The 13,741-nt window shown below is 45.4% G+C and overlaps 1 protein-coding gene across 13 annotated transcripts in view; it reads left to right on the top strand.

Moving 5' to 3' along the window:
* VPS53 (VPS53 subunit of GARP complex) overlaps positions 1-13,741 on the top strand; it is a 140,319-nt gene that overhangs the window by 87,593 nt on the left and 38,985 nt on the right. For all 13 annotated transcript variants that reach the window (XR_012059705.1, XM_072939080.1, XM_072939079.1 and 10 more), the window contains 3 exons: positions 6,183-6,425; positions 9,034-9,181; positions 13,087-13,169. Coding sequence is in view for 12 of the 13 variants with exons in the window: in XM_072939080.1 (XP_072795181.1) it covers positions 6,183-6,425; positions 9,034-9,181; positions 13,087-13,169 (474 nt within the window). In the remaining variant the exon portion in view is untranslated. The remainder of the gene's footprint in view (positions 1-6,182; positions 6,426-9,033; positions 9,182-13,086; positions 13,170-13,741) is intronic.

Below are 13,741 nucleotides of genomic sequence, written 5' to 3'. Positions count from 1 at the left end.
ACTTTTAAAGAGTGCTGATCAGCTATTTCATCCAGTGCCCTTCATTTCTGTTGGTGCTGTTTCCTCTTGATTAAATCCAGGTAGTGCTTTTGAGGCAAGAATACCACAGAGGTGACATTGCGTCCTTCTCAGTGCACAGTGCATGATGTCCGGAGGCACCTCACGCGGATTTGCCCCATCACTGCTGAGGTTGACCTTGACCGCTTGCTGAAGTTCTGTCTGTTAGCGGTCTCCCTATGAAGCTACTGTTTTTCTCTTTGTAATTAATAAGTGTTTTGTGGGGGATACTTTAGGACTGTGTAAATATGTCCCACGTCTTCTTATACTCTGCCCACTCATTTTGACATCCCTTGACGATTCCTGCCTAAAGCAGTTACTGTAATGTTTGCTACACGCTGATAGTCTGTTTCTTTTATTTCTTCTGCATTTACTCATTGGGGTTCTACTCTAAGGAAGAGCTTCCCCTTCTCCCCCACTTGTTGATTTTTTCATTTATGTCACTTTGGACTGATGGGTTCTTATTTTCTTTTATGGATTGTCATCCATTTGATATATATACATTTTACAAACTCAGGGGCTCCAGAAAATGTTTACAAAGCAGCCCACTGCTGCCGAGTTTCCTGACAGCCAAGGGGCAGGTTCCTTTTCCAGTGTCCATTGTTCATGCAACGGATGGAGACCCCTCCTCATCCATGGATCTCCGTCCCCAGCTAGGGCCACTATGGCAGGCCCTTCCATGCCAGGAGGCAGATTTTGGAAAGGCTGGTTTTCTGGAACAGCCGAACTGACTGGAGATAGGCTGGTCCAGCCCCGAGAAGAGGCCACGTAGCCTGAAGCATGCACTTAGGAGGACCAGACAGTGGCTCACACAGGGACAAGAGCAGCTGTGAGAAAGTTCTTGAGGGGAGTTCTCTGGAAAAGCATTTTGGTGCTGAAGCCCAGCTTTTTTTTTTTTTTAATGCTTCTTTCATTTTATCAAATTCTTGCTTCCAAGTATGTTTCAATGGTAAACCATAAGATTAAGAGAACATTTCAGGTGGGTATTTGTATGTTATGTGAAACATTATGATTTTAACCTATGTGATTTTATAGATTGTTTCTACTCATTCCCTAATTACAAAATGCTTCATAGTAAAACCCCAGAAAATGAACTTTATAAAAGAGCTTCCATGTTACTGGAAACAACCTCCTTGCCACACCTCCCCCAACCCCCGCCAAAAAATAAGTTGTCTTGACATTTTTGGCCTTGTAAAGCCCCAGCTTTCTCCTGCTCTCTATCCATTGGGCTTCTGTCTGAAGGAACATAAATGGACAGTAGTTAATGTTGCCATTTAGTCCTTTGAAAGCACCCTGCCTCCTGCATTTGGAAAGTTTTCTCTTGGGATATTAATGACACCCTTGCGGGGCAGGAAAAAGGAGGAGCTATTTGCCTATTAGATTAACAGGTCTTGGAGCAACCTCCTGTATGACTGTTTTTGGACATAGCCCCTTCTTCTCCTATCAATGCAAATTCTTATTTTTAAAAAGGCTTAAAAGCAATTGGGTCCAGGGGTTATTAAAGTGCATTATCTGAGATAACCATGTACGTTCCCCCAACGTACCCAGCTTCTGCAGAGTCACTTTTCTGCATTGTCTGGTATAATTCTGGTATCTGCTCTTTCACGTGGCCTTGATTCAGATAAAGCCATACTCATTGTTCATGATACTTTGGGCCAAGAGCCAGCCCTCCCTTCCTCAGGGACTCTCCATTTCTCTGTGAAAAATGAGGTGCTGGCCCCTCACCCTGCCATCTGGCGTCACTGAGGTGTTTCCGCAGCGCTAGGGCAGCGGCAGAAGCTGCTCGAAGGAGAACCACGCAGGTCTTGCTGTTGTTGCTCCAGAATAAGCAGCTGGAGCTTGAAGGAGAAAACAGGGTTCCAGAAATCCCCTTCCTTGTCTGTTAAAGGAGAGCATCAGACAGAATAATGCCTAAAGCAGTGGGTTGTTAACCTCTTTTGAGTCATACATCCCGATGAAAGCTGCAGAGCGGCTGCCAAAAAAAATCCACATAAACCCACACGCTATTTTGAGTACATTTTTTTTAAAGAGGTTCTTCAAAGCCCTTCCTCCCTTCAGCCAGAGAATCCTGAGACTGGGGAAGAAACTCAGGTGGGGACTGAGTGGGGAACTCAGGTGGGGATTTTGCTCAAGTTACTACTCTTGTTGAGCTAGGGAGGGAAAACCTTAGGCCATTCACAAACTCCCAGATGACAGAGACCCAGCACAGTGTGGTGGAAAGAGTGTGGGCCTGGAGGCCGGATGGACCTGGATTTCAGTCTGAGCTATACCCTCATTAGCCTGGGACCTCGAGTACACAGTGATTAACCTCTCTCTGCAGTGAGGTTCATAATGCCCCCTCCCAGGATTAGTGGTGAGGATGAAATGAGGTGACATACTGGCACTTGGCACAAGTAAACAGCGCTTGGGAACTGGGCCTGCCCTGCCCTTCCTGTGATCTTGTTCCGGACTCCCAGGCAGTTGGGTGGCAGTCGGTGTTGCCCGCTCTCCGCTGAACCTGGCACAGGGTCTGCTCTCTCCCATCTCCCCAGCCTCCCACCTGCGTAGGGAGGGTTCTGGCAGCACCTGCCCCAGACACAAGCCAAGCAGCAGTAGGAGGACTGCAGAGCCAGGGCCCCGGCGGGAGGAGGAGTGGGGATGTCCCAAAGCCACCTCTTGAGCTGGCTGGGCTAAGCTGTTTGAGCGACTTTCTCAGTTTTTGTGTGGGTTCAAGGAGGAAGTCAGTGGTATCTCCTCCACTCTTGGGGCTGTGGTGGTTTTCTTTGGCTGACTCTTGCAGAAGAGGTTTCTCTACACAGGCCCTTTCTTCACTCCAGGCAGTGACATTCTCAGTCCAAGAAGTTATTAGTGATTCCATCTCTGCCCCTTCTCCTAAGTTCCCTGTAGTAGCTTTTGTTAAAATAGAGCCCTCCTCTGGCTTTGTCAAGCCTAGAGTCTCTCTGAAACTAAATTTTTTTATTGTTTATTTTGAGTTAATTTCCTCGCTTCACGTTTTAATCTTTCCCTCTGCTATCACTGCTCCCATCATCTTTATTCCTAGGTCGTTCTATGTATCCGTGGAACTCCCAGCAGGATTTCACATGGCCGCCTGAAAGGCTTCTCCCATTCTTGGGTAAAAAGTTCAAGCTACAGGGAAGAAGGTAGAAGACACCACCTGCATCCCTGACATGTTTCTTTAAGCTGGAGAGAGAGTGAATCACAGCAGTAATCGTGATACCACATATCTGTATAGCGCTTTAGAGTTTTTAAATCAAAGTGTGGTAGAGAGGGTAGAGCTTGGCTTTGGAGTCAGACAGGCCCAAGTTCAAATTCCAGCTCCAATGAATTTTGTGACCTAGGGCACGTTATATTATTTTTCTCAGCCTCAGTTTCTTCATTTATAAAATAGGGGTACTAATGCCATGTACCAGGGCTGTTGTGAAGATTAAACGGATTTGTATGTACAGTGCACCCAGCACAGCACCTTGTTTATAGGCTTATAGGCTGGTGGGAGAGAGAGACCCAAAAAAAATGGGAACACAGAATGGAGGGATAAAGGTCTGAACAGTTTGCTGTAGGAATCCAGAGGCGTGTGTAAACCAAGCTGTGGGTCAGAATTTCTCCATCTGTATCTTCTCCTTAGCCAACCCCTCTCCTCCTTCCCATCCTCCTTCCTTACACTGTATTCTATACTTCTGACTCCAGGCCTTTGTTCTCTTGCCTGGATCTGCTATGAGATTTTCTCTCTAGTTTCCTGTTATTTCCTTTGTCTATAACAAATTATTCATAGCCTGTACCACAAAATTAGCATTTTGTCACCATCTTGAGATCTGGAGACCCTAAGTCAGAGGTCCTCTCTCCCCCAAAACGTCAAAGCTTCTAATGGGCAGATGCTGTGTCTTAACCCCCACGGCACCGTAGTCAGGACTTGATCCTTTGTAAACTCTTACCCGAGTGGAATGGCTTTGAGGTATGAAAGGCGCATCCTTGTGATTCCAGTCAACGGGTCAAATGCCCACATCCCCTTCTCCAGTCGTCCTTCCTGTAAGAACTTGCCAAAACTCAAGCTACTGTTTGGTGCCTGGAAAAATGATGATCTTTTCCCTTTTTTAGTTGAATTCATTTATATCTCATACTTACAGTCCACAGAGCCTTGCACACACTAAGTGTTGTATCAACATTTGATTGGATTGGATCATCTACGCAAACGAATGAACCTTACCTGTTCCCAATCGGATAACTCTTCCTCTTCTGCTCTGTGACACTGTTTGATTACTTGTTTTCTAGTGTCTTGCATGGCATAGAAGCAGGCTGGTGGAGAGTGCAAGATGGAAGGGAGAGGCTGATTCCTCTGGTTTATTTCTCATTCACATCAGAGAACAGTGTTGGAAATAACTCAGTAGACATTCGGCAAAATACGGAAGATCTTTAGAGTCCCTTTTTTTGAGTGGAAATTTCCTCTGCTCTGTGGTCATAATTAATTTACAGTCTTACTCATCAGGTTGGCTCTGAAATAGGAAATAGGTGAGGAGGTATTCTGACTTCAGCTTCTAGGGGAATTAGATGCATGGTTAAATTAAAAACACTTCTGAGCTCGGGCCACCATTTTGGTTGGCACTCTAGATTCGGAGATTGGAATCTCTCATAAGAAGTGGGACCCTTGCCTTCTGTCGCATGCTCTCCGCCAGTGCACCAGCCCCGCCCCCCTCCCCCACCCTTTCCCACCCTTCCCAGGAAGAAAATGTAGAGGTTGATCAGCTGAATATGTATTGGGAAATTGCATGAATGGGAGATTAGCTTCCCACATAAGCATGAGGGGTGGGCCTAGGGGGTGTAGGAGTCACATAAACATTATCTCTCCTCTCAAGAGTCTTATGGTAACATCCATGACACAGAGAAGATTCTAGCCTTCTGAGCAGGCAGCTTTCCCCTTTTGTAGCAACTGGAGCTCATTAGAAGTGACTGGCCAGAGCACTGCTGTCTCAGGTGAAATCACACCAGAGACCAGTGAAGAAGAGCCCTCATTGATGAGTTTTGCCCACGTGGGCCCGAGAAGGGCAAAGGTCGGCATGTTTCCTGAATATCTGACATCCTTCCACCGTACAGTAAAGTGTTTTAAAAAACGAAAAGTGTCAGTGTGTTACAGATGACGGAAGGTGAAATTGGGATGGGAGACTGGTGTGAGTAGGAGTCATCCGGGTGCCCCCGAGCTGAGCGTGAAGGATGGGTGGAGGGCTGGGGACGGGAGAGCATCTTGGCCAGGGTCGGGGTAGAGGAGGAGCAGATGGGTAGTTGGGGTGAGGCTGGCGGGAGCATGGGGTCACAGTGGAGAAGTGGGCGATTAAACAGGAAGGTGAGGGAAAAAGAGGGTGTAAGGAAGGGGCGATCAGCCAATGAGCCCCTTCTCCACTTGCTGACCATTGCTGCCATCACCAGGAACGAGCCCAGGCCTGAGGTTCTATGAGGGCAGAGTGGCTGAATCCAGAGATGACAGACTTTCAGTGATAAAAGCTCTTGAGTGAAGCGTCCGTCAGTTTTCTCCCGCTCCTGCTAACTGATACTATGCGTGGTTCTTGTCTTTTTCTTCCTGTTATATAAATACATTTTAAAATCACAGCTAGATTCCCCGTAGCCTGAGACAGCAACGTAAAATGTCGAGAGGGGTGGGAACATCCTCCCTCCCACCCTCCACGTTTCATACAAGGCAACAGCGCAGGGACCGATTACACAGCCCTGGGGAATTCTAACTAGTGATGACTCAGTGTGACTGAGGCAAATTCAGTGATGTTTGAATGGGAAATGGGAGAAAATCGCAACCTTCATCACTACTGTGACCTGGGGCAAGCCTGGAGCTGCTCATACCTTCTGTCTTCCCCAGATGTGTTCCACCTCTGATTCTGGAAGTTGTAAGAGGAAACTGCATTAATGGAGAAAGAGCATTAGAATATTTCTTTACAGTTTCTCTTTGTTTAGGCATTTCTCTCCTTGGTACATTTAGGTTAATGATATCTAAATATATGCTGCCATCATGACCTTTTTTTGTTTTAAATGTAAGACGCATTAGGACTGATTTCCTCATGACAGTCAAGCACATTTGCTTTATCTTTCTTGAAATAGAATAACATTTCATGTTTTCCTCCTCTTAGAAACCTTGGAGAACTAATAGACCGATTTGTGGCTGATTTCAAAGCCCAGGGGCCGCCTAAGCCGGGCCCTGAGGAAGGGGGAGCCGTGCTGCCCAGCTGCGCCGACCTCTTTGTCTACTACAAGAAGTGCATGGTGCAGTGCTCCCAGCTCAGTACCGGGGAGCCCATGATCGCTCTGACCACTATTTTCCAGAAGTACCTCCGAGAATATGCCTGGAAAATCCTCTCTGGCAACCTGCCCAAGTGAGTCCTCTTCTTCCTGGTCTGAGGGGTGACGTAGGATTCTGAATATATCCAAATATGACGATCTTTAGGGAAATCCACTCTGAAGTTGTTTACTGAACTACTGAGAGTGTCAGGGAGGAAAATGCCCTTAGGGAGCTCCCAGGGGTCTGAGACTGTTTCCTCTCGAATGGGATTCCACAGCTGATCAGGTCCGGCAGACTAGACGCCCACGCTGGCTCCCATCATGGTTCAGATCCCCCATAGCGGGTTTAAGGGAGTCAGTCCCATTATATGTATATTTGGTTTACGTGGCTTTGGCGATAGGTACTTGGTAAAAAAAGTAGGGTGATGGTAGAGATGACTTTTGAACAGCAAGGGCAGTTTCACTCAGGCCCCATTCAGGAAGAGCGTGCCCTGGATGATGGGTAGATGGGAAGGTCTGCCTTTCCCTCCGTCTGATTACATGCCAATGTCTCTCTTACGGTGTGTGTGTCTTACTGTGCTGGATAGAGTCTGATGTTTAAAGATGTGGGATTTGAGGGGAGCATATAATTAAGAGCATAGCACAGCTCCTAATTATAGTGGCTTCCCTGTGTTATTCTAGAGTATTAGATTATTGTTATAGTCCTTATTGCTTGAAATAAGTGGATCAACTTGAATGCCAGAGATGTTTCTGGTTACATACCAATTTCGATTGTAATAGAATATGACCTAAAGTAATGCCTCAGAATTGAGTAATTATAAGTCATCCTCGTAGCTAAATTCATCAGTTCTGGAATTCGTTTCTGTTGTCACTAAAATGGGTCGTATATCGGAGTTTTACATTATTTGGAGGAAAGAAAAATAAAATCCCTACACTCTACAAGAGATCTGAAGTAACAGATGTGTTTCACAAATGAGAGTTTCTTTGGTAAAAATTAATGTTTAATACTTTTACCCTGATTTTCAAAATAATACAAGTTCATTTTAGTTTAGGAAGCACAGAAGAGCACAAAGATGAAGATAAAAATCACCTGTAATCTCACCACCCAGAGAAAACAAACTTAACTTCTCAGTATATATTTTTCTGTTCTTTCTTTATACGGGTAACATGGGTGATTGCGTGCTTTTGTTTATTTGTTTAACAGAAGCGGGCCTGTATTGATTACAGTTTAATTGCCTGCTGCTTTCCTTTAACATCACGCTGTGAGCATTTTCCCATGTGTATTAGTGAGTGTCACAGCAGGAAACAAATGTACTCAGCTGGGATATTGTTGTAAAGCAACTGTTCACAGAAAGGGGGGGGCAGGAGAAAGGAAGTAACAGGATTCTGAAGCATCCAGACACTAGTGAGTGATTGGTACCTACTTTAGAACTCACTTGAGAGCTGGGAGTGTGGACAAAGAGCTGGCCAACAGAAACTGTAGTCATGGAGGACCACAGTCACCACCAGGATCACACTGAAGCAGAGGGAGCAGGAGGACTAGGTGGTACTCAGGTTTCTCCCTCCTCAACCTCCCCGACATCCTGGAGCATCTGCCGTCGTCTGAAACCAACATGAGGCAGGAGGGCCAGGTAGCCTGGGTGGTAAGTCTGTAGAGGTCAGTCTTCCTTCCAAGTGCCAGAGAAGGGGAGAGAAGAGCAGAGAACAGTCAGCACAGTAAAAATATTCATCAGAACACTTTTAGTGGTGCCTTGATGTTCCAACCTACAGAAGGACCTCAGCTAACTTCTGAGGTTTTTAATCCATCATTCTCTTAATTGATCGTTTACACTGGGTTCACTATTTTGATAATTTAAATAACACTCAGAAAAGCACCCTTGAACAGAAGAACTGCTGGGTCACATAGTCTAAATATTTCTTTAAACTCCTAAAATAGACCTCTAAAGAGATTGTCCAGTTTGGCGCCCCTAACTAACAGTGGAAGAGAGAGCTGGTGTCCTCACACCCTTATAAGTACTAGAAATTGAGATATTTTCAAATCCTTGATTACTAGTAATAAAAACTGTTTTTTAAGGAAATATTTCTCTTTTATTTTTAAGGTAAATGTCATGGAATTCTATCTTCTAAAAACATAGCATCTTACAGTTGAAATTTTATAACTGCAGGGAGTGATTTTTAAACCTACATTTTTATATTTTGTGAACACATTATTAGATCAACAGGAAGGGATGAGGTGTTTTTTGGCTTCTGGAGGTAGCCAGGCCTTTGGACAGAAACTGTGCCTTAACATTCGCTTTTGAACCCCTCCACACACACAAATACAAATTCCCGTGCAGAACTTTCTTAACTGAGAGAAGCAGCTGTGCTTCAGGTGATCCTGGCAGAGCTCTGTGGATCAGGAAATTGCAAGCTAAGCCGAGGCCGCTCAGCAGCCTTCTCTCTGAGCTTCGGCATCATCGTAGTTCACAGGACTGATGACCAGCTCACCGTGGAGACTGTCTCTTCCTATTTCTGATGGCCAGAGAATTTAAACAGATGACAGTCAAGGTAAGGTCAGTAGGAAAGGGACTCATTGTGTGTGGATTTGTTTGGGCCACGTCCAGCCTTTCCTTCCCCCTTTTCTTTGTCTTAAGATGTGCAGTTTCCAGTTCAGGAAGCGAGCAAGAAGTCCCAGCCTGAATGGTTCCTGTTCCTTTTCCCCAGAACCACCAGCAGCAGTGGCGGGCTGACCATCAGCAGCCTCCTCAAGGAGAAGGAGGGCTCAGAAGCCGCCAGGTTCACCGTCGAGGAACTCTGCCTCACCTGCAGCATCCTGAGCACAGCAGAGTACTGCCTGGCCACCACCCAGCAGGTGAGCAGCCCGACCGCCCGCTCGCCGCCTCCCTGCCCAGAACTGTCCGGGCCACTGGGCTCAGTAGGTTAGAGTATAGGCCCAAACAAGGCCACGTACAGTTGGCCTCCCACAGTGGGAAACTCGCAGTCCAGCCAGGAGACAGCCCAGGCAGCCATCTTGCAGAAGGACCTTGTTAAAAGGAGACTGGACAAGAAAGTGCAACTGGTCTCCTCCCAGAGTTGTGTTCAGCAAGGGCAGGTGTGACTGGCCCTCTTGAAAGTAGGCCAGTACCACCATCTCCCATGTGAGAAAAGCAGTAGCAAACATGAGGGTACCAGGCCCAGCCTCGGTCAGGGTGTCCCAGCCAGTCATTCACTCTCAGGGGTGTTACTAGGCTCAGCGAAAATCCTCTCCTGAAATATTACATGGCATTCTCAGTCTGCCTAAACAGATAACCATTGTTTGGATGCTGACGTTCAGGAACTGGGAAGCAGGAAAGGGTGATGCCGCTACTGGAGCTCGCATTAGCAGAAGGAAGACCCAGAAGAATTTTCCATCAGCCTAAGACGTGGGATTAGACGTTCCTTTCCACATTTGGCCTGGAATTCACCGAAGGCCAAGAGAAAGAAAATAACTGGGGAAGGTTCTGCTCTTCCTCCCTTTTTGGGTTTATTATTTACACATGTCTAGATCACAGGAAGGCAGTCATAACTTACGGTTCAGACAGGCACCTGTGAGCCAGAGCAGGAGTACAGGAGGCCAAATAAGGATTCCCCCAAAACTTCACAGTTGAGGTTAAGCCAACTAGAGGTGGAGGCAGGAGCATGCTCTGCGTGGGGACATGATCACACTGAGTCACACAGGGAATGACCTATAAAAGTTTGGCCTTGGAGCCCAAGACAGCAATCCGTTTAGTCCCAGAAGTCCCGGGGCAGGATGACAGTATCTGTGAGGACCTCCCAGGTAGGGGGTCCCCGAGTTCTTTGATGGAGAAACACAATTGAACTATTTTGTGTGTATGCAGAAAGAGAAAAACTTACACACTTAGAAAAATAGTATTTTAAAAGTGAAATAATCATGGTACTGAAAAATCTATTAAATTAATAACTCTTAATCCATCACCCTCCAATAATCATATTAGCAATTTGGAGTATTTTCTTTCAATCCCTTTTCATGAACATTGTTTCGTGCCCTGTAATTAACTTAATTCGCATTCGTATCCTTTTGTTGTTGCTCACATCACAGTGTTAGCATTTCTGTTGCTGTCATGTCTCCATTACCGTGATGGTTATGGTTATGCAATATTCCAGTAAGGGACTGTCCCATAAATTATTTAACAGTAGCCCTGATAATTGCTTATGCTACTTCAAGTTTTTGCTTTTATGAGTTACCCTGCAGAGAACATCTAATACGTTTTGCCCTGTGGACTTCTGGCCTGCAAAACTGTGAGAGAACAAATTTCTGTTTTAAACCACCAAATTTGTAGTACTTTGCTATGGCAGTCCTGGGAAGCTAATTATAGGAGCACAACCTGAATAAGCATTAATGACCATAGATGAGACGTATGAATAGATCAGTGAGAATACTAGCTACAATGTGTTGAAAACGTCAAATATGTTTAAATCCATTTGATTGTAATGATTTTTTTTTAATTCACTTGTCACCTTTGAAGATACTAAGAAACCACTGGTATAAATTGAATACTGGTAAATAAAGGGAGAGTTTTTACCCGGCCTTTCTGATCTGACTTGTGCCTCAGGATAACCAGATCACTGACAATGGGATATACATCTTTGTAGCAGATTTTTAGGTAATAAATGAAGAAGGAAAGGTAGAATTTGAATATCATTCTTTTATATCTCCTGATGGAATAATAGATCTGGGCACTGACCATCAGCGGCTGCTGACATTACAGAGAGACAACCAAACATCATGTATCTCCTGATGCAAATACACTACACCATCATGAAGTAATTTTCTTTAAAAAAAAAAAAAAAAGGAACCTGAATATGATAAAGCTTCTACATCAAACTGCAATTTACAGGAAATACAAGGGACAGAGGAACATGTTAATAAATACCTTGTGTATGCAGTCAGAATCCAAACTATGAGAAAATCTACAGAGCAAGCAACCCAGTTTCCTTGAGAAAAAATTACAGGAGGTGGGGGGGCTGTGCAAAAAGAAATGGAGGAAGAAACCAGAGACTTAAGAATCCAAGCAATGAAGAATTGAAAAATAATACTTAAAAAGCCAATGCCAATAATGTGTCAATATCTGTTGATTAATTGTAACACTTTTACACTTAACACCTGCATAGGGCCTGCCTTCCTGAGATCCTTATGAAGTACTTACTGTGCACCAGGCACTGGAATTGGTGTTCCCAGCGGTGAACAAAGGAGACAAATTTCTTACTGTCATGGAATTTAGAACTAATAAAGGAGGCAAATAATAAATAAGTAAGCCCAGATATAACCTTAATTTTGTGGTAAGTGTCAGGAAGGAAGCAGGTGTTGCCTACTGAGGTGGAGTAGTCAAGGAGGGCCTCCTTGAGGAGGTGATATTGAAGCAGAGACCTGAGAGTTAGGAAGGAGACGGCCAAGTGAGGAGCCTGGAAGGGCTGGGGGGATGGTGGGAGCAAAGTAAGAGAGCTGGTGAGGAGGGGTGAGCAGGAGTGTTTCAGGGAGGGAAAGTAGGAAGTGTGAAGGCCCTAGAGGGGGAAAGTCCTTGGCGTGTTTCAGAACCTTAAGGGGTCTGTATAACTGAAGCCAGGCAGGCAAGGGACAAAGTGGGATGTGGGCTGGAGAGCTCAACCGGACCCAAATCATAGTTACAAGTTGGGAGTTTATCAGGGAATGGCTGCTGAAGGGTTAAGCCTTGCAGCCTGTGCCATGATTTGTTTCCCCATAAAGGTGTAGTTTGTTTCCAGTTTTTCACAAACTGGAAGCATGAACAACACCAGAATGTGAGGTTTATGAGAAAAGGATCTTATCTGGTTTTGTCCACCGACTTACTCCCTTCCACTGTCACAGAGCCTGGCACAGAAAACAGGCTTTGCATAAATATTGGCTGAATTCATGAATGCACCAAAAAACACGTGCGGATATTCGTACCTTGTTCTCGTTACTCGTTGAAATTGATTTCTAGATGTGAAATTGCTGGCTTAAAGAGGGGTATATTGAAATGTTCGCTTTTTAAACAAATTGCCTTCCCAAAAGGTTACATTAATTTACCCACCCCTAAGAGGCATTTTTAAATTTAAGACAAAACATTCATTATTCTGAGAGTTTGTGTAATAAATAGGTGCTAGGAATGCTAGGGGAAGCAGGTCCCGGGATGTCTGGAGATATTTACAATTCCCGGTCAGTTGTATACTTCTCTGAGGCGGTTGGGAGCATTTCTCCCCTTGGCTGTGGGCTGGTGAAGGCAGGGGCTGTTCCCTCTGTTTACCTCAGTGTCCCCAACACCTTAGCACGGTGGGTGGCGCATCCCAGGGCTCAGGGAATACTTTACCTGGCTTTATTGCCACCCACCACTGGAGGCTTCCAGTGTTGGTGCTGAGCCTGCAGTTCACAGGGCAGGAAGTATCCTAAAACTGGGGGGTCTTTTTTAAATTAATGAAGCACATCGTCAGTATGTCATGAGAATCAAGGACAGTGATGAGCCAGAGCCCTTTGGAGGAAGGTTGATTCCTGGCCCTACCACTCACTGTCGTGGGGCTGTCACTCCTCCATTTTCTCATCTATTAAATGGGAATAACAACAGAATCTTCCCCATAGAACTGTGACAGTTGAATGAGTCCATACACGAAAAGTGCCAGGAACTGTACCGGAACCATCACTCTCGGTAAATGTTACGTAGTCTTATCATGGTGCTCCTTCCAATAATCATTAAGCACATTATCCTTTCCCTCACTTTCTAATAGCTGGAAGAGAAACTCAAGGAGAAGGTTGACGTAAGTCTGACTGAACGAATCAATCTGACTGGAGAAATGGACACGTTCAGCACGTATGTATTTGTGCATCTCTGCTCGAGGCCTGCCCTCACCCCTGCGCAGAGCAGCACATCCCGGGCCATTGGCTTTAGGTCCCTGCAGAATCTGAGAGGTTTCCAGTGCCTTCTGTCGGATCGGGATTATTTTTTCCACCAGCTACTGAGAAGCCGTGGAAGTTGGGGCAGCTGCCCCTCATTCTGCCTCCTCAGCTGCAGTCATTTTTAGTTTCTGGGGATTTTGTGGTTGCATTATCTTGAAAAACAAGAGGGAAAAAAATCCTTCCTTGGCTGTTCTGCAGGAAGGTCAGGCCCAGGGCCTCCTCTCTACCCCCTAAATCCCCAGAGGACCAGCCCCACCTCCAGGGTTTTAGGAAATAAAGTGGAAGCAGCTTGATTTTAGCCACGTAGGGGTTGTGTGTATTGGGGTGGGAGGGTGTCTGTCCAAGGAGTTACAGTGGTAAAGCTTTCTTGAAACAGTTCTTGCCCTGATACTACTTTGCAGGATTTTGTTGTGGTTATTCAGTGAGATCCGGGGAGCCCAAGTCTCTACCACGTACTGAGGAAAAATCCAAATTCTCTTCTTAGTT

This window comes from Vicugna pacos, chromosome 16, assembly GCF_048564905.1.
Source record: "Vicugna pacos chromosome 16, VicPac4, whole genome shotgun sequence".
In the NCBI taxonomy this organism is placed as follows: Eukaryota; Metazoa; Chordata; class Mammalia; order Artiodactyla; family Camelidae; genus Vicugna; species Vicugna pacos.
Note: the sequence above shows the minus strand (reverse complement) of the source record. Positions and strands in the feature narration are given on the sequence as shown.